A 23329-nucleotide genomic window follows, 5' to 3' on the forward strand; every position below is an offset into this window, starting at 1 on the left:
GGAGCTTCTAATTTGACTGTTTTAACCAAGTTAAAGGAAGTTTGTGGTATATACTTCTATCTGCTTTTGATTTTTTTTTTCTTACTGCAGTTCACAAGTGTGTGAAAATGCTATGGGAAAACCAGGTTGGGTTCAAAATATCTTAACCAGATGTACCCCCTAGGCTTCTCAAGAGTGACTATCTCCCAGCTTATGGCTGTGGAAGAAGCCAGTTGAGTGTTTTTCTGGGCTGTAGAAGTTTGAACTGTCTATTGATGTTACCCATCAGTGTTTACTTTGCTGTCAGAAGTGCTGGAAGGTGGAAGGCTTGCTCCCTATTGCATTTTCAGAGTTTCTGTGAGTGGTAGCAGAGCTTCACCTTAGGGGAAGGGGGAGGGGCAGGAAATTCTGGAAACAGGATTCCTGTGCCCTGACTCCCATCTGCCTCCCTAAAAGACGCACACTGACTCAGCATGAGCAACAAGGAGGGAGCGCTTGCTCGCTGCGGCGGCACGCATGCGATAGAAGAACACAAGTGTGTGGAGTACATGCTGGTCTCACTTTTCTTTCCGTAGGGTGAAGGATAGGTACTTTTTATTCCTGTTTACCTTAACAAATTTTGAGTTTGTTTCTTTTTGTTGTTATTTTGGAATTGAAAGTAACTTTAATTTTAATGTCTATGCTGTCTATTTCAAACCTATTTCAAATGTATGAATACATATATAACAGTCATATTGGAGAAACACAATGGTTTTATAATGCATTATGATTATGAGGGTTTTGTCAGTAAAATGGCTACTATTGCTGTTTTTAAGGTTTTCGTGTAAAAGCGTACATGTATATCATGTTTAACTTTTTCCCCTGTCTTTTTATCTTCACCTGTCTGTTTTCTGCACGCACTGTGTTAAACCCTTCTGCTCTGTTCTCCTGAACACCTGGTTTTTGCCGCCGTCCTTGTGTCGATGTGTGTTACACAGCACCACAAAGCCTGCTCCGCACCTGGACGGGTGAGAGTTACACACGTTCTTACTCCCTTGGGGAGGTGTTCGGGTGGCAGACACGTGTCCCAGACACATTGGACCTGGGTATCCCTTCCAGGGGGTGCTCTTGGTCTCTGGATCAGCCTCACAGCCAGACTCTTCCTTAAGGGTCACTTGGTGCGATAGTCTTGAGACTCCATGGCTTTCATGCCCCTGCAGGGACAGATTCTGAGCAGCAAGTGTGCTCTGACTGTCAGAGGACTCTTCACCGTAAAGTAGTTAAGAGCCATTATTTTAAAGGCAGAAAACTAAGGCCCAGTTTGAGTAATTGTTTTTTCCCCTTTTATGAAGCAGATCTCAAGTTCTGATTCCCTTCATGCAACAAACACTGCTTTTATTTTCGGGTCTATGGACATGTCATTTATAATAATTATCTTGATTACTGCTCATGGCTTAATTATCAGCAAACCAGCTCTTTCTTGAATTTGTATCGTGACAGGGTTCATGTTGTCTTTGGACTAGTTATTTCCGGTTTTGAAGTAATCGAGCAAATTGAAAATTTGAAAACCGATGCTGCGAGCAGACCTTATGCAGACGTGCGAGTTATCGACTGTGGGGTGCTCGCCACGAAATCAGCAAAAGACGGTGAGAGTTTGGGGCGGGAAAGGGAGCTCAGATACAGGGGACTGGTGTTGAAGGCTGTAACTTAAAGACACCTCCTGGATTTCAGTGGTGCAACAACCTCATATGAGTGGTGTAGCAATCGCCCTGATACCTCAGTGTCACACCCTGTATGTGGCCCATCAGCAGTTCTTACCCATTGCTGCCTCTTCCCAGGCTTACTGCGATAGCCTCATGAGCATTCTTTTTGCCCTGGTCTTTACTCCTCTACAGTCTTTTCTCAGCAGCAGCAGCCTCCTAATCGGTCTTCTTGATTATACTCTAGGCCCTCTGCGGTCTGCTTTTAGCAGCCACTGGGGTGATCTCCTACTTCCGGTGATCACCGGCTTCCTTCCCGGTCAGCCAAAGCTAAAGTCCTTACAGTGACCTGTAAGGCTGCCTGGGACTCTGCTGTTTCTGCCTTCTCCCCCATCATGCATTGTCTTCCAGCCGTGTTGGCCTTGACTACGCAGGCATGCCGAGGACTCGGGGACTTGGTGCTGGCTCTGTCCTCGGTCTGGCACGCTCTTCATTCAGAAATCCACCTGACCCTCCCTCACCCCTACGTCCCTGCTCAAATGCTGCCTTAAGTTACCCCTGACTCTCCCTGTTCTCTTTACACTGCCTTTTTTTTTTTTAGCACTTATTATTTGTAATATTGTGCAGGTATTTTCTTACATGATCCCACTAGACTTCATGAAGGCAAGGGCTTTGGTGCCTTACAGTCCCATCAGCAGATTATATTATCAGCTTGAAAAAAAGCTTATTTACATTTCTTGTTAGTTTGCTATACATAAAGGATGTTTTATAATATTTGGTAAACACATTTTTTACTCTGAAAGATAGACACTCCTGTACTAATATATTTGTTAATGTTTCTTAAAAGTTTTTGAGAAAAAAAGGAAGAAACCGACTCATTCAGAAGAATCGGATTCCTCTTCCAATTCCTCTTCCTCTTCAGAATCATCTTCAGAAAGTGAAGTTGAACAGGAGAGAATCAGAAGGAGGAAACGTAAGAGGAGGCCGAAAGTGAAACATTCTAAGAAGAGACGAAAGGAAGCAAGCAGTTCAGAAGAGCCAAGGAGTAAACACACAGTGAGCCCGAAGGGGTAGGTGTGGAACCCTAGGATAGTCTTTCCAGAGAAACAAAACAGAACAAAAACTCTCTGGAATGGGGGAAGTAGAGTGTGTATAATTCTGTAAACTTAGCATTGCTCCCTATTATAAAAAGGGTAGCATTTTTTTAAAAATTTTATTTATTTATTTACCTTTACAGGGGAAGGGGAGAGGGAGAGAAACATCAATGTATGGTTGCCTTTTGTGCGTCTCCTGCTGGGAGTTGGCCTGCAGGGAACCGGCCTGCAACCCAGGCATGTGCCCTGACTGGGAATCGAACCACGATCCTCTGGTTCACAGGCCTGTGCTCAATACACTGAGCTACGCCAGCCAGGGCTAAGGGTAGCATTTTTTATGTAAATCAAAATCTGGCAAATTTAAGTAACATGGACATTTCATATCAAAGATTTAATTGTTTAGTTGAAAATAATTCCTGGAACTCTTAAAAGAAAAAAGTTAGGACTCATTTGACAATTTTCAGAATTTTTGTACTAGGGGTTTTCATCTGGGTTGATACTTTACATGTTGTCTTTGGGAAAGCTGTATAAACCTTTTGAGAGAGACTTACAAGGTATCAGTAGTTTTGCTATTTAACATCTAATTTTATGTGCTTTTACTATGAAATACAAACATTACACATCTTAATTGGTGACTTGGTGCGTCTCTCGCAGTCACTCTGAGAGAAGTGATACCAACGGAAAAAGGTCAGTGGATTCAAGTGCTAAGAGGGAAAAGCCGGTGGTCCGCCCGGAAGAGATACCCCCAGTGCCTGAGAACCGGTTTTTGCTCAGAAGAGATATGCCTCTTGTCACAGTCGAACCCGAACCGTAAGTGGGACGTCACCCTATGTTTTCATTTCTGACTGATGATTTCATTGGCTCGTCGCAGTTCCACACTCATGACTGAGCGTGAGCCGTAATCTGAGCACTATGAAAGCTAACTGTGGGGGATGCGGGACTGAGGGAGGATGTGCACCTGCCCTTCCGAACTCAGCCTCTGCGTCTAGGAAAGGGGACTGGGCACTTTGGGCAGGGGAGAAGTTCTTGCGGGACACCTGGAAAGTCTGCATTACTGATCTTCCTTACTTGGCTTTTCGTTAGAGGTGAAAGTTTAGATGTCAGAGCAAAGTTAGGACCCAGCTCTTTTGACCCAACAGAGTAATAAAAGGTGTTCCAATTAGGATAGTGTAAAATCAACTGCATGGCAGTTGGTGCTGGAATTTAGTGTCATAAATGTGTTATTTTCATTAACTTCCCCAGTGATAATTTCTCTACTTTGGGAGAGCTAATGTATAGCTTTAGATTTGGTCTCAAAAGATAGTGTTTAAAGTATTTTTTGTGTTAGATTTGTTTAGAATTATTTGAAGAAGTATCATGTGAACAGGGAACAGAAATACAATAACAATATTGTTGGTGTAGTTGATAAATTCCCGGTGAAGCATCAGTTAGATTAGAGGCTGAGAAGTAATACAAATGTTCTGTCCACAACCAGGTGTCTACGTGAGGTTATTATGTCATTTATTAAATAGCTTTTAGCCTGAATCACCTCATTTTATAAAGGTCTTACAAAATAGGGTGCATCTTTGAGTTAATAGCTTAAGATGCTGGGGTTTTCATTTTTAAAATTCTGGCTTATGAATAAATTTTAGTGAGACCTTCTTTCTTAAAAGACAGGATATCAAGTTTGTTGGTCCACTGTGGAAGGTAGATGACTTGAAAGGTCAGTTTCCGGGCCCTGTGACAAGGTTTGGCGAACTGTGGTCTGGGGATCAGATTGGGCCCTACTGCCTGTTTTTTTGTGAAGGCTGTGAGCTGAAAGTGGGTTTTTTGTTTTTAAATGTTTGTGGGGAAAAAAATCAAAAGGATAATAATACTTTGATATTGGAAATGATGTGACCCTCAGTGTTCATAAAGTCTCACTGGCACACGGCCAGGTCACTTGTTCACACTTCCCTCGGCCTGCTCCTGCGCACCCGCAGGACCGAGCGGCAACGGGGTTCGCGTGCGGCTGTCACTGCCTGTCACTCTGCCCGGACGCTGCGCGTCCCTGTGCTGCCGTTACAGCGCTCTGGTGCTGCAGGTGCTGCCCATGGAGCTCGTGAGGGGAAAAGATGTTTTCACAAACGGGATATGTGAAATTGCATGCAGATCAGCATTACCAGATAAACAGCATTAACGTCATCTGTTTTGGTAGGAAAAACTGTGAACCCTAGTTGAGTGAAATGTTACCACCCCAAGAAAGAATTTCAGTCTCTTCATTAATAGATGTGTATTACAGAAAATGAAACTCAGTTATTATATTTTAAATTTCATTAATAAAATATTTGTAAAAATTTGGGGGTTTGTTTTGTTATATAGATGCCTACATAATAACCTTAATTTAATGACCCCTATTTTCTGGTATTGTTTAAAGTCGTTCATACCACGGTCTTGCATTTGGATTGAATGTTGCTGACAGGTTTATTTGATCCTTTCTCTGCTTTGGTCACATCTCAGCAAGTTATTCTGTGTGGAATTATTCTAAATCACAAGTGGCCGGTAGCTGCGTCGTAGGAAGTTGGCAGATTGATCCAGGTTATTCGGGTCTTTGAGGTTTCGGTGAGTTGTTTGGGAGCTAGAATTCAGTGTGCTCCGCACATGAAGGGTTAGACGCAGGGCTGGGCAGCCGTGGAGAGCTTGCTGCCTCGCCGACCTGCCTGCAGTTGAGCTTGTTATCACTTACAATGCGCTGAGCAGAAGCTGAGTTCCACACTTGCTTTAGTTCATTTATTCATAACCCCAGCTGCACTTGCCAACAATTTAGCAAGCTTTAAAAATACCAGTTTCTGGGCCATACAGCAAGTCATATCAAAAAATGGTGGAGAGGTGGAAGGTGAGGGCGGTATGGGATCAGTATCTAAAGGGTTTCACGTGGCCCTGGCTGGTGTGGCTCAGTGGACTGAGCACTGACCTGTGAACCAAAGGGTCACTGGTTTGATTCCCAGTCAGGGCACGTGCCTGGGTTGCAGGCCAGGTCCCTGGTAGGGGTGTGCTAGAGGCAACCGTACATTGATGTTTCTCTCCCTCTTTCTCCCTCTCTCCACCTCTGTCTAACAATAAATAAATAAAATCTTTAAAAAATAATAATGATAAAACAAAAGGTTCTATGTGGACCTTATTTCTTGCTGAACACCCGTAGGTAAGTCATTCGGTGTTGAGTGCTTCTTTCCCTTCACGGGGAAAATGGGCCCAGCAGCCACCTCCCAACACTCCCTAGTCCCCTCGTTGTGAGAACCTGGTGGTGCCGTGAGAATGAAGTGACTGGTAAAACTACAATGTAGTTTAGAGTTAGGATGATCTGGGTCCAGATTCCTAGAACCTTAGAAAACCCAGAGTCAAGTTTCATTTGTTCCTGTGACCTTGGGCAAGATTTTTAACTGCTGCATCGTAAAATTCTTCAAAATGGAGATGTAATAATATCTACCCATGATGTTGTGATGAGAATTACGTGAACTAATGCCTATAAAATGCTTATTAACAACAATCACAAACAGTCTGAAAAGGAGATTAAGAAAGCAGTTCCGTTTAAAATATCTAAAAGAATAAAACACTTAGGCATAAATGTAATCAAAGAGGTGAAAGACTTGGGCGGTGAAACTATGGACCATTGCTGAAGGAAATTAAGGAAGACCCTAAATAAACGGGAAGACACTTCATGTTCATGGGGTGGAACATCATAAAGATGTTGAAGCGAACTACAGATTAATGCAGTCCCTATAAAATGCCAACAGCCTTTTTGTAGAAATGGAAAAGTCAAAACCCAAATTCATGTGGGATTGCAGGGGGCCCTTAAATAGCCAAAATAACCTTGAACAAGAAGGACAAAGTTGGGGGCCCCACACTTCCTGATTTTAGAACCTGCCGTAAAGCTACAGTCATCGAAATAGTGCGGTACTGGCATCCAGAAGAGACATAAAGACCAGTGGGATGCCCGTACATCCGTGGCCATTTGATGTTAGACAAGGGGGCTGAGTCCATTCCGTGGAGAAAGAACAGTTTTTTCAATAAATGGCACTGAGACAACTGGACTTCCACATGTAAAAGAATAAGGTTGGACCACTACCTCACATCCTGTACATAAATTAACTTAAAATGGGTGAACAGCTTAAACGTAGGGTTAAAACCATAAAACTCCTAGAAAAAGACAGATAAATCTTCATGACCTTGGATTTGGCAATGAATTCTTATATTGAAGATACATAAATGGCCAGTAAACATATGGAAAGGTGCTTCATATCATTAGTCGTCAGGGAAATAACAAACCCACAATGAGATAACCACTCCTGATGAAAATGGCTCTAATTTAAAAACAAACAAACTAGGAATCCTCAGTCATCGCTGGTAGGAATGTAAAACAATGCAGCTGCTATGGAAAAAGTTTATTGCTTCTTCAAAAAATTAAACAAAGATTTACCATGTAACCCAGCAGTTTCACTCCTAGCTATATACCCAAAAGAATGGAAAATAGAGACTCAAACAGATACCTGTGGGCCAGAGTTCATTGCAGCATTATTCACAGTAGGAAAAAGGTGGAAACAAACCAAGTGTCTACCAGTAGATGAGTGGGTAAACAAATACGTACACACACCACACACACAGTGTTATTTGGAGTGTTATTTGGGCGTGGAGGTTACCAGAGGCTGAGGGAATGGTGGCACCAGAGAATTCGTGCCAATGGGGAGAGGTTTGATTTGGAACGATGAAAAAGTGTCGGGAAGTATTGCTGTTAGCACACCACTGTGAATATGATTGATGCCACTGAGTTGGACACGTAAAATGGCCAGTTCTAGCGTATATATACTGTACATGAGAAATACAAAAACCCGGTAAAAAACATATTTAAAAATGCTCATTAACATAATGCCTGACTCATAGTAAGTACTCAGTAAAAGCTAGCCGTTCTGTTACTAAGAACATAACAAAACAAGCAGGCACGAATAAACTTCTCATGCACAGAGAACTGTGTCCACCACAAAATCCATCCTCTTAAAGCTGCCTGTAAGATGAGGCAGCAGATTCAGAGCATGGAAGGAGGGGCAGTTAGTAGTAGAAATGGAGGCAGATAAACTATAAAAAATATAAAGTAAAAGAAAAACCGACTAAAAAAGGCGCAATTAAGCATGAGTCAGAGATAACTCAGGATTCCCTTAGAACATTACTGTTTTGACAAGAGACTTCTAAAAGAGGACTTTGTTTAAAAATGGTGTTGTGCTTAGAAGACAAATAGTAGTATCATGTATTTCTCTCCAGTTGGGTTACGTCTTTTTTTTTCCAGTTTTGGCATTTGAAGGGTTAGAAAATTAGGTCATGTGGAATACCTCATTCTACGTAAGTGTTGGATCTAAATGCAGTGTTTTTGTGTTATAGGAGCATAAACTCTGCATGTAAACATTGAGAAAACTGCCTGCATTTGCTTATTTTTAATCTTCAATCACCTTTTCCAGGAAGATTCCTGATGCTACACCCACTGTAAGTGATCAGAAACCATCTGTGTCAAAGTCTGGACGGAAGATTAAAGGAAGGGGCACAATTGTATGTTTAAGACTTTTCTTTTTTCAAATTACTTAAGCAGTACAATGCTGTTACCTGTAGGCAGAATGCTAGCTTTGATTTTCGGTGTAATCCAAAATCTGGGCAAGGAGCTAGTGAGTTCTCCATAATCCTGGGGAGGAATTGCTCTTAGATCAGAACGTACTGCCAGGTGTGAATAGTGTTGAGGAGGAGAGGAACGAGTGAGACAGACAGTGAGTGTGCTGGGAAATCTTAGTGTGCTGAATACTCTAGGCTATTGCATGTAACCATGTGGACTTCGAAGAGGAAGTTTTCATGTGTGATTGCAGGTACATTTGAGCCCTTCCCCATTTCTTCCAGTTGCCTATGTTTGACATAACTTCACGTCATCCTTTTGGTACTTCAGTCATTACTGTCTTTGAACGGGGTCGGAGGTTGGGTCTCACCCTAACTGTTCCGGAGCAGTCTGAACCTGAGAGGCATTTGAAACCGTGACTCCCATCTTTGTTTTGAAAGCGCTATCACACGCCTCCAAGGTCCAGGTCCTGTTCGGAGTCAGATGATGACGACAGCAGCGAGACGCCCCCTCACTGGAAGGAGGAGATGCAGAGACTGAGAGCCTACAGACCACCCAGCGGGGAGAAGTGGAGCAAAGGAGATAAGTAAGAGCTTTCATCTGCGCACAGTCCCATGTCCGCTACGCTTGAAGTGTTAAGGGGATAGAGACCTGCTTTTGGGCTTTTCACTGAAGATTTAAATTTAAAATGAGAGTGTGACCTGAGAATCCATTTGGGAACACTTGGTGAGAGCAGTGCTATTCTCAGGAGGCATTGTTTTCCCTCACAAGACTCTCAACCTGCCGAATCTCTTAAAGACTTCTTGTGCAATTTTAGGAAATTGAACAAGAAGTCTTTCACAGCCAGGTGTCACAGTTACCGATGAATGAATTGGTAGACGGGAAAATCTGTGCCCAGTGTGTGCAGTAACTTCTGGCCCCGGGGACTGTTCCTTCTTCAGATGTGTACCCATCTCTTACCCTCAGTGACACCCCACAGTGGAACATTTATTTTAGAAACAGGACTGGCCTTGGAATAGCTGGTGAAAATATACTAAAAAGTGAAAGTATACCCATGGGACCCTCTGTAGTTGTTCATGGTAAAATTGTCTTTGTCCGTGTGGGCGTCCCGTGGCATGTTTGAAATTGGACGAGGAAGGAAAAAGTGTGCACCTGCTGTATGGTGGTCCTGAGAGCTCTGGGTTTTGAGCCCGGCCATGACCGGTGAGGCTGTAAAGCCTGCTTCCGTTTGCATGTACTTTTTCCTCAGTTCCCATAGTAAGTAGTTTGAAAGTTAGGGGAAGGTCTTGATTACCTTTGTGAGGCCAACATAAAGCAACAGTGTTGCTAGCTTCTTGAGCAAAAGGGGTTTCTCCTAGAGTTCAGGCAGCGATCCTGTACCTGATCAGCGAAACCGCCTGGGAACATGGCTGGACGCGTCCTGGAGGCAGAGGCTTGGGAGCCGGTCACAGCCGGGAGCTCAGTGTGTCAGCAGTGCTCTGGTGGTTCGTTGGTTTGGTTCTCAAAACCATTTTCCTATCAAATTTATACTTCTTTGCTTAGCTTTGGGAAAGTCCTTTTGTAAGTGGCTCTGTGAGCAGTTGTCCATATGTCTGCAGTGGTAAGGTCCGGTCCAGGCTGACACTCCTTGTCGTGTCCTTCCTACATGTACCCACGAGTCAGCGCTCTGCTGGTAACTAGGCCTTTGTCTGTGCATTTGTATTGACAGTGAATGGACGTGTATGTTCATTTCAAAGCATAGAAAGCATGCTTGCAAGTAACTCGTGCATATTATGTTCTCTCTCTTGAACAGGTTAAGTGACCCCTGTTCAAGCCGATGGGATGAAAGAAGCTTGTCCCAGAGATCGAGATCGTGGTCTTACAATGGGTATTATTCAGACCTTAGTACAGCAAGACACTCCGACGGTCACCATAAAAAACACAGAAAAGAGAAGAAGGTTAAACATAAAAAGAAGGCTAAAAAGCAGAAACATTGCAGGAGACACAAACAGACTAAGAAGAGAAGGATTATTGTACTGTCTGATGTAGAATCCTCAAAATCGTCCACCCGACGGATGAAACCCTCTGGTGACAGAGAACGGAGGTCTCGATCTTCCTCACTGACCTCCCATCGCTCATCAAAGAGGGACTGGTCTAAGTCTGATAAGGACGACCAGAGTTCATCTACTCATTCCAGCAGAGACTCATACCGATCAAAATCTCACTCGCAGTCTTATTCTAGAGGAAGCTCAAGATCAAGGACGCCATCGAAATCCTTATCACGTTCTCGAAGTAGATCGAAGTCCAGATCCAGTTCTAAGTCAGGGCACCAACGGACAGCATCAGAATCACCAAGAAGAACAGCCTCTCAGCTGAGTGAAAACAAACCCATTAAAACAGAACCTTTAAGAGCAGTAGTGCCACAAAATGAAAACGTCATAGTACAGCCACCAGTGGTGGCAGAAAATATTCCTGTCATACCGCTGAGTGACAGTCCCCCTCCTTCCAGGTGGAAGCCTGGACAGAAGCCCTGGAAGCCCTCTTATGAGCGAATTCAGGAAATGAAAGCGAAAACAACCCATTTGCTGCCCATCCAAAGCACTTACAGTTTAGCGAGTGTTAAAGAGACTGGTGGTTCATTGTCCTACCACAAAAGAGAAAAAACCTCAGAAAGTGACCGGAGTGCGTATTCGAAGTACAGTGACAGAAGTTCAGGAAGTTCGCTGAGGTCGAGAAGCAGATCCTCCAGGAGCAGGTCGTACTCCAGGTCGTACTCCAGGTCACGAAGCGCAGCCAGTTCCCGCTCCAGGTCTCGGTCTCCCTCCTCCAGATCGCATTCTCGAAACAGGTACAGCGGCCGTTCACAGTGCAGTCGGTCATCGTCATACTCTTCTGTTAGCAGTGATGCTGGAAGGCGAGCCAAGAGGAAACCTCGGTCCCGTGGGAAAAAAAATAGCGCTTCAAATAAAAGGCACAGCAGCAGCTCTGAAAAGACACTTCACAGTAAGTATGTGAAGGGCAGAGACAAGTCTTCATGTCAGAGAAAGTACAGCGAAAGCAGGTCGTCTTTGGATTATTCTTCAGACAGTGAACGGTCAAGTGTCCAGGTTACACAGTCCACCCAGGGAAAAGGGAAGCAAGTCCAAGTGGAAATGAATAACAAACAAGAGAAAAACAGAGATGGTGGGAAATCCAAGCCTGGACGGGAACGTCCTTGTTCAAAAAGAACGAGGAAAGGGGGCCTTTCCGATCACTTTAGAAATGGCGGTAAGCCCAAAAGAAAGAATTACGCTGAGAGCAAATGGGACTCGGAGTCAAATTCCGAACGAGATGTAACCAAAAACAGTCAGAGGAATTCCCGGCCCTCTTCCGATAAGGAGGAGGGGGAGGCCACATCAGATTCTGAGTCCGAGTTGGTTGGAACTCACTCCAAAGCCAAACCTGCAGCACAGTCTTCAGCACGTGCTTCGCGGTGTGATGGCGACGATGCCAGGAAGTCAGGCAGGCAGCGGCCCTCGGCCTCGGACTCCGAGGGGTCCTGTCGCGATTCGGAACACCCTGGAGGGAAGCTGCGGAAGCGCAAACATGGGTCAAAGGAGAACCTCAAAAGGGAACACACCAAAAAAGTGAAAGAGAAAACAAAGGGCAAGAAAGACAAAAAGCACAAGGCTCCGAAACGAAAACAGGCCTTTCACTGGCAGCCTCCACTGGAATTTGGGGAAGAGGAGGAGGAGGAGGTTAATGAAAAGCAAGTGACTCAGGAGTCCCAAGAGAAAAAACAAGTTTCTGAAAACAGCGAAACCACAAAAGAAAATGTCCCCGAAACTGAGAGGCCCTGTGAAGGTGGCAGGCTCTCAGGTAAACTGAATATGACGACGATGACGACCTCAGATGCTGAGCCACTGGCCAGCAACGACGGTAAACTCAACACCTCTCCCACACCTGTAGGTGCTGAGGAGGTGGCCAGTTCGCCCCCACCCGTTCAGCCTGTGGAAGAAAGCATCCCCAGCGGATTGGAGGATGTGTTCCAAGCTGATGACAACATGGAGATTTGCACTCCTGATAGGAGTTCCCCAGCAAAGGTGGAGGGGGCATCCCCTCTCGCAGATTCGAGGCTTGATGTGCCCGAGGCAGGCCCGGTGAAGCAGGAGGTGCAGGCTGAGCATCCCCAGGCAGAGGCGCAGACACAGGACAGCAACGTGACTGAAGGCCCCATGGGAGGCGAGGTGGGCAAAGTTGTCAGCGGGTCTGTGGGCTCGGCCAGCGCCGTGGAAAGCACGGCGAGGAAGGAGGTGGCCGAGAGGGGCCAGCTCAGCCTCCTGGACAATAAGTGGAAGCCCCTGCAAGGGGCAGGCCACCTGGTAGCACCAGCAGCTGTCACATCCAGTGCCATGGAAGGCAAAGCATTGACTGCTGTGCCTGAAGTGAAGCCGCAGGGCTTGAGAATTGAAATTAAAAGCAAAAATAAAGTGCGGCCTGGATCTCTCTTTGATGAAGTAAGAAAGACGGCACGCTTAAACCGGAGGCCAAGAAATCAGGAAAGTTCAAGTGATGAGCAGACACCTAGTCGGGACGGCGATAGCCAGTCCCGGAGTCCAAGTCGGTCTCGGAGTAAATCCGAAACCAAGTCAAGACACAGAACAAGGTCTGTCTCCTACAGTCATTCAAGAAGTCGATCACGAAGTTCCACCTCATCTTATCGGTGAGCAATGTTCTCTTTCCTTTTTTTCTCCCAAAGGGAGTCTGTTGCTGTTTAGCTTGGAAGAACACCAGAATTAGGGACAAGATCACTGTTTCCAAATATCTGGGAGGTGAATAAGGAGAAGTCTTGTGCCGGGTGACTCAGAGAGCAGATTGAGGACAAGGAGCGGGTTTCAGGGAAGAAGTTGGGGTTCAGTGTAAAAAGCCGTCACTTCCTGTTGAAGCTCTCTGGCAGCAGAATCAGCTGCGTGGTGGGTGGCAAGTGCCCTACGCACTGACAGGGTGGAGAGGATTCGGAGACCCTCAGCCCACCCCTCCACAAAGGAGGGGCAGAGGACCAGAGACCAAGATGCCTGCTTGAGGCGAGCATCTCAGTGAGCTCCTTCTAGTTTTATTTTCCAATTATAGTTTACATCCAGCATTATTTTGTATTAGTTTTGGGTGGACAGCACAGTGGTTAGACAGTCCTGGGCTTTACAAAGCGGCCCCCTGGTATTTCCAGTCCCCATCTAGCATCGTACATGGTTATTAGAATATTATTGATTTCCCTGTACGGTGGTGGACATCCTCGTCGTCACTGTTTTTTAATTACCAAATTGTGCCTCTTAATCCCTTTACCTTTTTTGCCCAATTCCGTGATCTTTATTCAAAGCTGGGATGGGGTTGGAGGGATGGTAAAAACCGTCATCTTTAGATAGATTTATTTATTTATTTATTTATTTATTCGTTTATTTTCAGTTCAAGTTGCAACTAACTTGTGTCATCAGCATAGACTGAAAGTTTTTTAACTAGAAAAGAAGTGGTGATGGGGATAGGAATAATTCATATTATTCATAGTAGTTCATACTCTTTGTGTTGTAAATATCTCTTGGTTTCACCTCACTGTCTCTTAATTACTCATATGTCTTATTATTTCATGCTTGATTTTCATCATTTGAACCTAAAATACAATAATAGTCTTTGAGCGTTTTTGTTTCCCTTTCTAGTTATTTGTCAGTCTTTCTTTCTACCCAGATTTCTCTGAAAATAGGAAACAGCACGTGCCACCTGTAATAACTGTCTCCCATTTACTCCTCGGCTACTCACAGTCTGTCTTCTGTCCCTTCCCTGCCCCATCTCAGTAGACTGACTAAGGTTTTCGGTCCTCGCCTTCTGGAAGCCCTCTCGCACCATTCTGTGTCTGTGCTGTGGACTCCTCTCCCTCCTCCTCCCCCCGACTCCCAGCAGGCCCAGACAGCTGAGAATCCTGGCGTTTCACGTTCCGGGTGCAGTTACCTGTCAGGCTGCTCCGGCCTCCTGTCTGCTCAATATCTGCCGTCCCATTTACTCACCGATCGCTCTGAGCCGTTGGTGATGCCGGCCCCTCCCATTCAGTGCCTTCCGACGACTGCCTTTGGGGTGGGTGGCGTTTCATCTTATAAACGAAGATGGGGGTAGCGAGGCTAAGCAGTTCGCTCTAAGCTGTTCAGCCAAGGTAGTATTGGACTGAGATAGCTGAGCTCTGCCTCCCTGATTTGGTTACCCGCCTGGGTCTGACTCCCCTACTGGGCTGTGAACTCGCTGAAGTGAGGGACTGCCTTGCAGAGAACATCTGGACTCTGCCCAAAACCCCCACAGAGACCGATCCATGCTCACTGATCTCCCTGCCTGGCCCCAAGTGCCGTCACCACCTAGGCCACCAAGGCGAGACGGGGGCTGTCGTTGGTAATACAGTCACACCACAATTTTCGGGGCACTGAAACATGATGGATTTTTATGAATTAAGTAAAAAATGCAGGAAATGAGTTATCTGAACTGGGGATGTTTTCTTTAAGCATGGACGTTTCTGACAGGACCCGATACCAAGGACCACTTGGCATCAGCTGAAGATGCTCGTGGACATTTTGGATGGACCGAGTGTCTGCTCATGCAGACTGTTTCCTGCCGGTCTTTCAGTCCCCTCCCAGTCTGCTCTATGATTGTTGGTTGAGTAATCGACTAGAATCTTATTAGAACACAGTGTGTTCAAGGCTGAATGTAGGGTTATGGTCCCTATCCTGAGTGACAGGCACGAAGGGAGGGGGCAGGAACGCAGAGGGCAGGATTGCAGTACTTAACGTGTTTGTTTGATTAAAGGTTAAATAGATATAAAATACATGATGGAGGTATAAAACGCAATTTAAAGTGTCATCAAACCTTAGGTACCTGATGTAACCCTACGTATGCAGTGCTACTCTGCTTTCTCTCTTCTCCCCTAGACTTTTTTCTAAACCTTGTTACAGTTTTGTTGCTTTTCTGTGTAGTCTTTCCTCAAGTGTTTTTATCCTTATACAGTGTTGCTTTTGCATGTTTTCAAACGAAATCCTTTTATGTGTAGATGTTCTACCTTTGCCTTTTTCACTCAACATTATGTTCCAAAGAGATACCTCAGCTGATACATGAGGCTGTAGCTCATTCATTTTCCTGCTTTGGGATATTTCAGTATATCTATGAGTTGGTTTTTTAACCCATTCTGCCGTTAGTGGAGATTGGATTACTCCCTCTTCCGGTATTACTGGTAGGGCTTCTGTACGCATACCAGCACTTCCTGGCTTTCCTACCTGTCATTGTGTTCAGTTTGAACCCTTATCAGCTGTCACCGTCACACCCACACCGCGAGGAGCTCACAAGAGACCTTTCCAACGCCCTGTCCTCTTCACTGTGGTCTCCCTGCCTGCCCTGTAATTTAATTTCAATGGCGTGGGGGTTAACACAATGATACTTTTACACTTCTAATTGTAGGTCAAGAAGCTATTCTCGAAGTCGGAGCAGAGGGTGGTACAGCAGGGGCCGCACGAGAAGCCGGAGCAGTTCCTCCCGCAGTTACAAAAGTCACCGGTGAGCTCGTGGGTCCCGCACTCCATCTCCATCCCGGCTGCCATCCAGGCCTGTCATTGCTCAGTACCAGTCAGGCTCCTTTTCCCAACCAGTTCTCTGTCTCAAAGAGCAGTCAGGTTCTCACTGGCTGTTCTCGGGATGGGATCTTCCCAGAGCTAGGAAGGACAGGCAGTAGAGATATCTAAGAGCCGCCCTGACCATGATGTCTCTACCTCCTCCCCACCCCCATCACACGTCTTCCTTAACCTGCATTCACATCTGCATTCACCTCTTGACTTGGGTTAGAGGTTGGGGTAGGAGGAGTTTGGGAGTTGTTTTTTTTTTCCAAAGTAGGTTTATAGTTCTGAGTACAGGCAACAGCTTATTCTTGTATTACTATTTATTAATTTTTGTATTATTTATATTATAACTGTAAGCCTCCTCTTTAATAAAAAGAAAGATTTTACAGAGAAGGGAAAGGAGGGAGAAGGGGAGGGAGAGAAACATCGATGTGAGAGAAATAACATCAGTTGGTCACCTCTCGAATGCCCCCACCTAGGGACCTGGCCCGCAACCCAGGCATGTGCCCTGACTGGGAATTGGCCAGCAACCCTTTGGTTCATAGGCCAGTGCTCAATCCACTGAGCCACCCCAGCCAGGGCAGGATAGGAGGCATTTTAAAAGGAGACCAAATGAAGAAGGGTGAGGGTAATCCCAGACTTCTAGTTCTCACAGATTCTTCGAGCCCTCCTTTGCCTTTCAGGTCTTTTGCACAACTACAGCTTCATTTTACTTACAGGGTAGCATCCTGCCCAGGCAGGTCTTGAACCCCTCCCCTCACATCCAGTTAGAGCCTCCCCAAGGACCTTCTTTAGGGCACTCAGAGGAGAAGAGTGTAAAACTCAGTCCTCCTTATGAGATCCAACCTGCTGTTTTAAAAACCCGACACACTTTCCATATAAAGACGAACAGCTGCTGGACTTCGTAGTTTTCTCCTTGACGGGCAAATGAATGTCCAGGTATTTGATGTAGCTGCCCTGCCGCACACGGTGATGGTCCCTCATGTGATTCATACTAGGACGTCCAGCAGGAGCAGGTCCAGGAGCAGCTCGTACGACCCCCACAGTCGGTCCAGGTACGGACAGGGGTGGGCCCTGCAGGGGCGGAACCGAGAGGCCTTGCTTTGTGGAACCCTCATTCCCTTTAAATGTTTGTATTTTGTTGAGAAACTTAAACACATGTGTTTGTCTCGTGAAATCACAGCCTTTCTAAACAAGGTCTTTTTGACAGTTTTTCCTGGTGGCCCGTTCTACTCCAGGGTCAGAAGGCACAATCAATGTTGGGCTGTAGGGGCAGGCGTCACTGAACACAATGTGCAGTGTCCGCCAGACTCGACCCGGCCAGCTCAGTGTTAATTCTGTGATGTTTTTCCGTTTGACGCGGCACCTCTGGTCTGGGGCAGTTGTTGAACGTTCCCCAGTCCTTGTCATGTGAACAGGTCTCACTGTCACACAGCACCCACAGTCTCAGAGACCTCTCTGAAGCTCTTGAAGCGGGGTGGGAACAGGTGAGCTTTGGAATAGGAAACCTTAGTGTTCACTGTCACTGTCAAAGCAGGTCCTACACCTACGACAGCTATGACAGCAGGAGTCGGAGTCACAGCAGAAGCCAGAGGAGCGACAGTTACCACCGAGGCAGGAGCTACAACAGGCGGTCCAGGTGGGTCTCTCCCTGCAGCCCTGTGGGCGCCGGGCCTGCGAGGCCGTAGACTCAGAAGAGAAAACATAATCATCTTAGGACAGAAATCCCCTTCTCTCTTCTTGAACTTCAGTAGCCCACAGGCAGCTGCAGACGTGGCCTTCGTGTTGAAGGTGCTGGGTAATGTTTGCTGGGCATTGTGGACGCTTGGATCCAAAATGGGTTTTTAGGTAGCCACATGTCCCTGAACAGACGTTTTTCTGAGGAGTAAGGAGAAGGCCACCCAAACCAAGGCCCACTTTTTAAAATGGGGCTCATTGCTAAAAATAGCAAAGTAAGTTTATTAATTTTTTAAATTAAAAATGTATATAAGATATATCCATTTGCTTCAGCAGTAGGATGGATTAAATTTCATATCTCGACATTTATTTGGAGGAAATGTGCTTTTATTTATTTATAAATATTATGTTTTATGTAACACTGCCCAGTACTGCAGGTTTTTATCGTGACTTTATTATGTCCCTTTCCTGGTGGCTTTCAGCCTTACCCTTCCCTCATCCCCTGCAGGGACAACCAGTGATCCTTGTAGAAGGTCATTGCTATCTGGACACTTCCTTGTCCTAAATTCTTCAAGGGCTCTGTCCACATTGCCCTCCAAGGCAGGGCCAGGCTCCTTAGCATTGCCCCTAAGGCCTTTCCACCTGCAGCTCCAGGCCAGGCTTTTCTGTCTCCCCACTTTAATGTGTGGGAACTTTTGCTTCTGCTGAGAGATGTCCCTCCTGCCTCTTGAAATGGCCAGTTCCCACCCACCCTGCAGGTCTGCACTGCAACCCCCGTGCGCCGGTTTGTCTTGCCCACTCTTCTGTGGTTATCCTCGAGCCCCAGGGAACATTTGGTCACTGTTACGTGTGTGTGTGTGTGTGTGTGTGTGTGTGTGTGTGTGTGTGTGTTCCTAGCATCTAGCAAAGTGACTGGCTCTCAATGAGTATTTTCCGATATAACTGGATGGTGACCATCACCATGTCCTCTTGACTCCCTGTCCCAATGCTCCTTCCTTCTGTGCCCCCCCTGCCGCCCCCCTTTGGGCACCATTTTGATTTCCATATCTGTAACGAAACGCTCTTACTGCGCCCTTTCCCCTTCCTTCCTCACTCCTCAGTCTAAGTAAGTATTGATGTTCATTTGGGTAATATGGAAAATTATTCTGCTTATTTGCATGAGTGGATTTCAAGTAACTTTCCAGGATGTGATGCTTCTTTATTTCACCTGAACCGTGCTGTTACTACTCTCTGCCATGTGAAGCATCTCTGAGAAGTCCAGTGTCACCACAGCCAGCAGCCCCCGCCCCCGTCCACCCATCGTGCTGGATGCCACCTCAGTGGGGCTTTCAGCCAGAAGCCACCAGAGGCGTTCAAAGGGTTGACGGCTAAAGCGTGTTTGTGTGTTTGTTTTGTTTTGTTACACAGGAGCTGTAGATCTTACGGCTCTGACAGCGAAAGTGACCGAAGTTACTCTCACCGCCGGAGTCCCAGTGAAAGCAGCAGATACAGTTGAAAATGTCCCCTTTTTTGATACAGATTATATCTTATTTGTAAATATCTGGTAACTTAAAAGTGTAAGAAACGTAATGGCAGTCTGTCGTTCTGTTTCAATATTAGAGATGAATTTCCAAAGTAGACACTTCTTGTTCCTCGTTTCTTGTGTGCAGAATTTAAAGTACAGTTATGTCTCCTAGAAATATTTTTATGCCACATTTTACAATAGCCAGCTATGGAAGTGAAATTTCATTTTCTTGAATCAAGAAACCATGAACTCTTCATATAATTTGTAATATTACTTTGGATAGACTATTTCTTTCCATTCATGTATCCTTAGAATACAGATTCGTTCTGCCCATTTTCAGGTTTTGGTATCTGTGCTGCCGAGCACAGACCTGTGGAGAGCTGTTGAAGGCGGCCAGGTGTCCATACACCCATTACAGAGCCCGGTCTACCCGTGCTCTCAGAGACACACCACCCAGATGCACACTGCCGGCAGCCCGGAGTAGGGGCGGTGGCGCCGGGGCTCTTCGTTCATTCCTTCCTCCTCTGTCGTCTCTGAGGACCAGGAACAGGGTCCCCGTACAGCCTGCTGTCTGTACTACTTCCAGCGGGCGGGCAAGGGTGAGAGGAGGAAACCAGCCTTAACTCTTAAGTACGTGCACTGTCTCTAAGGGCCTGCGGTTTCACGTGCTTTCTAACCAGTGCAGTCAGAAGTTCAGACTGTGAAAACAGTTCCGTTCCCGTTCACCCTCCAGTGCTTGGTGCTTTTTGGGTGCCCCTTTAAGCATTGTTCTCTGCTATACATCACAGTCTCAGAGAGAGAGAAATTAATTTTTTATTCACCGGCACAAAACATGGTTCCTTCTGAGCTGTATTCCCTTTGAATTTTTGGAGGGGTTCTCTCAAGCCACGGGTGTGGCCTGGGGGGGTCTCCTGGACCAGCAGGAGTGGCAGAGGGGACTGTGTGGCCACGTAGGCCTCCTGCACACGACTGGCGTGTGTGCCTCTGGAAGAGTGGGCCAAGGAACAGACTTCCAAAGTGGTGGTGAAACCTCACTGTCACCACCCTAGGCGCTTTGCAGGTCTTCTGAGTCAGGAAGCAGACGACAGCGGTAGCCAAGCCGCTCTCAGCACCAGCTGCTCTCCCCGTTTGCGCCGTGACCCACGCCGACTCGGTGGGGCCTTGCACAATGGGTGAACCCAGGACAAAGGAAAAGAGGCGTGTGGCACGGCATAAACTGCACGTTTTCACGGTTCCGGGTGGTTCCTCCAAAAATGTGTGGTCTGTAAAGCCGGTGGGATTTTCTTTTTAATCTAGTTGGTGTTCCCCCAAGTGTACTTATCACCTTAGTGCCAGTTTAGTCCAGTCGTGCAGAAGAAACTCACACTGGGTGTTTCAGGCAGAACGCTGTGCCACCCTACCCAGGCCGCGCCCGGTGTGCCTCAGGTGGAGGGTTCTGGTAACCCTTGGTGGATGGAGGGATGGTCTTGGATGTGTTCAAACCGTTACCCAGAAACGGTTCTTAAACAGGGTCAAGGGGTCAGTTGTTTGCCAGGCTGATAGAGGGGAGTGCGTCAGAAAACGAGACCTAAGTCAAGCAGACGTACTCACTGGTGGATACAAAACATTGTGATTTGTATGAAGGGTTTTCAGAAGTTGCCTGCAGTGGAGAATATTGCTTTAATACTACTCTGGGAAAAATCGCATTCAGAACCCAAACAAAAACTGCCAGATCTCATTGTGTTAAGAAAAGTTACTGTTGGGCAGCGGATAGGTGTTCTGTTGCTTTGTGAGTAACTACTACAGACTTAGCAGCTAAAACAGCACCCATTCCTTAGCTCACAGTGCTGTAGCTCGTGAGTCCGGCTCCACGTGGCTGGGCTCTATGCGGGGCGGGGGGCGGGGGCGCAGGGGGGCCCCAGAAGGCGGAGACCAAGGGTCTGCAGGGCTGCGTTTCCCTTACGGGGGCTCTAGGGATGGAGCTGCTTCCAGGTTCGTTCAGGCTGCTGGCAGCATCCTGTTCCTGGCGGGGCCTCCCCTCCACGCCTTGAGGCTGCTCCAGTTCCTCCCCACGCACCCCTCTCCGTCTGCAGACCAGCGATGGCCCAGCCGGTCCTCGAGCCTCTGATCTCCTTCCTCCTGTTAAGGTTCATGTGGCACCATCCAGCCCACTGAGGCACTCCCCCTATTTCAGGGTCAGAGTGTATCGCCCAGGAGTGATCCCCTGTGCACAGGTTCCTGGGCTGGGGCATGGAATGGGGCAGGAGCCTTCTAGAAGTCTGCCTCCCGCGGGCAGTCCCTTTGCCCACTGGGGCCGGGCCGGTCGGCCCCGGAAGCCTCGGTGGCTCTCCCTTTGGACAAGAACGGGGCTCAGCCACAGCGCTCAGCGTGTTTACTGAATGGACTACTGAGACGGCTTTTCTTCCTAAGGGGATTATTCTGTATTTAAGGTAATTTTTAATGAAATTGAATTATGTTGTGTACTGTGCTTCTTAATAGTAAATGCATTATTGGGCTGTTTTTGTAACGTCCTGTTTACTGCAAATGCAACATGATATAGCTGGTGTTTAAAAACTAGAACTTTTGTACATATCAGCAACGTCTAATTTGTATACACTTCATTTAAATTCCCCTAAAACTTGAAAGGGGTGCCTTGTAGAAATTAAAACATATACTTAGTCTAAGCCTGTGCGTGTGCCTGCTTCATCTTTCTTTCCCCACGCAGACTGGACTAGTCCTTCCAAGGGGAGGGGGAGGAGACCGTGGGCCCCTCTGCCCGCCGCCTCTGAGGCTCCTTTTGGTCCATAGCCATGAACTTCAGGTCTCCGCCGCTCCTCCCCCTGAGAAGCTCAGGTGGTGTTGGCGCCCCCACTGGGGGCTCCAGAGCGGCTCCAGGCTTCGCTGTGGCCACCCGGCTGCAACCACACGCAGATGTGTGTGCTCTTCCACCCGCGAGTGGCTGCCTGGGGACGGCGGTTCGCCTGCTAACCCACCTATGCAGCCTGTGCACCTGCGTCCCCACGGCTCACGGGCTGGGCACTTCGCGTGCGCTCCTGGGGGAAACATTCGTGAGGATATTTTTAGCAGCCACAGGAGAATCTGCAAAGCAAGTACAATGAACTTTTTTTCCCTCGGGACTCCAAGGAATTTGTTTTTGCTTGGTGAATACAACATAACCTCTTGCAGTAAGGCTTGCACAGATTCCGTTTTCAAAATTCTGTCCACAGTAGACCACTCCTCAAGTTGGGCAGCTCCTGACAACAGTCCAATCTGGATATGTTGCTTTAAACTTTTAAACTTGCAAGAAAATTTGCAAGTCTGCCGTGGAAAATCCCCAAGTGAGGTTTCTTTGGGGTCTTGTTTTCTAGGGAGCACTGAGATCTCGACTCTCTGGCGGTGGGCATCTTCGTCTGCAGGGTGGACTGGTGGGGAAGGCGTGGGGGGCTTTGGTCTCAACTGTTCTGAATCAGCTGGCCCTCCAACAGGAGCTAAGGGAATCCAAAGAAAACGCCCCTCGTGGACCACCGTGCCACTAAAAAGGAAGAGAGGCTCCACTCGGTGCAGATAAGACCCTGACCAGGTGAGGGGCCTGGGCGAGGGCACCCACTCTGCCCGTGCTGCCCACAGTGACAGCCAGAGCCTGAAGTCCCCTGAGGAGCTCGGGATGGGAGGAGCTGGGAGGGGTGCTACATGGCTCCCACTCAGCGGGGAGCCTCCCTCTGATGCTGTGAAGGCAGCAGCCTCACAGGGAACAGTAGCTGTTGGCCTCGGGACAGATTGGGCAGCTCAGGTCAGCACCAGGTGAGGGCAAGGCAAGAAGCCCACACCAAGGGGCAGGAGGCCTGAAAGGTCTGGTTTTAAGATTCCCAGTCGAAGAAGGCAATGCTTTCTTGCCCCTGCCCCTCTCTCCCTGTTGGTGGGTGGCTGGGGCAAACCCCAGCTGACCCAGGGCCCTGCAGGGTAGGGGAGCTAGGTCTCTGGGTGGGGGGCTGGAGGGGCGTTGCTTAGGTTCTGCCGCCTCAGAGCTCTGCACTAACAGGCTACAGCTGCTGGCGGGTGGGGACCTAATTCAAACCAGCAGGTCGCCTGTTCCCCCCTGCAGCACGGACGTCATGGCCTTGGCATCTGAGGCCTCCCTCACTATGCTTGGGGTTCTCTCCACCCTGTGGGGCAAGGGACCCCAGACCTCTCATTAGTGACTGGGCCTGGCCCTC

General features: G+C 47.3%; 1 protein-coding gene across 10 annotated transcripts in view; it reads left to right on the forward strand.

Moving 5' to 3' along the window:
• NKTR (natural killer cell triggering receptor) overlaps positions 1 to 21006 on the forward strand; it is a 46225-nt gene extending 25219 nt beyond the window's left edge. For 5 of the 10 annotated variants that reach the window (XM_037030401.1, XM_037030400.1, XM_037030407.1 and 2 more), the window contains 11 exons: positions 957 to 986; positions 1459 to 1604; positions 2506 to 2728; positions 3407 to 3562; positions 8218 to 8305; positions 8801 to 8946; positions 10153 to 13041; positions 15801 to 15896; positions 16840 to 17010; positions 17490 to 17594; positions 19040 to 21006. In XM_037030401.1, the coding sequence (XP_036886296.1) occupies positions 957 to 986; positions 1459 to 1604; positions 2506 to 2728; positions 3407 to 3562; positions 8218 to 8305; positions 8801 to 8946; positions 10153 to 13041; positions 15801 to 15896; positions 16840 to 17010; positions 17490 to 17594; positions 19040 to 19127 (4138 nt within the window). In that variant the 3' untranslated portion in view covers positions 19128 to 21006. Of the gene's footprint in view, positions 1 to 956; positions 987 to 1458; positions 1605 to 2505; positions 2729 to 3406; positions 3563 to 8217; positions 8306 to 8800; positions 8947 to 10152; positions 13042 to 15800; positions 15897 to 16839; positions 17011 to 17489; positions 17595 to 19039 lie in introns of those variants that run through there. The other 5 variants (XM_037030402.1, XM_037030404.1, XM_037030405.1 and 2 more) reach the window with 5 other exon arrangements.
• Positions 21007 to 23329: the final 2323 nt, after the last annotated feature.

The sequence above is a fragment of the Sturnira hondurensis genome, unplaced genomic scaffold (assembly GCF_014824575.4).
Source record: "Sturnira hondurensis isolate 20B ecotype Veracruz unplaced genomic scaffold, ASM1482457v3 Scaffold0020787, whole genome shotgun sequence".
In the NCBI taxonomy this organism is placed as follows: domain Eukaryota; kingdom Metazoa; phylum Chordata; class Mammalia; order Chiroptera; family Phyllostomidae; genus Sturnira; species Sturnira hondurensis.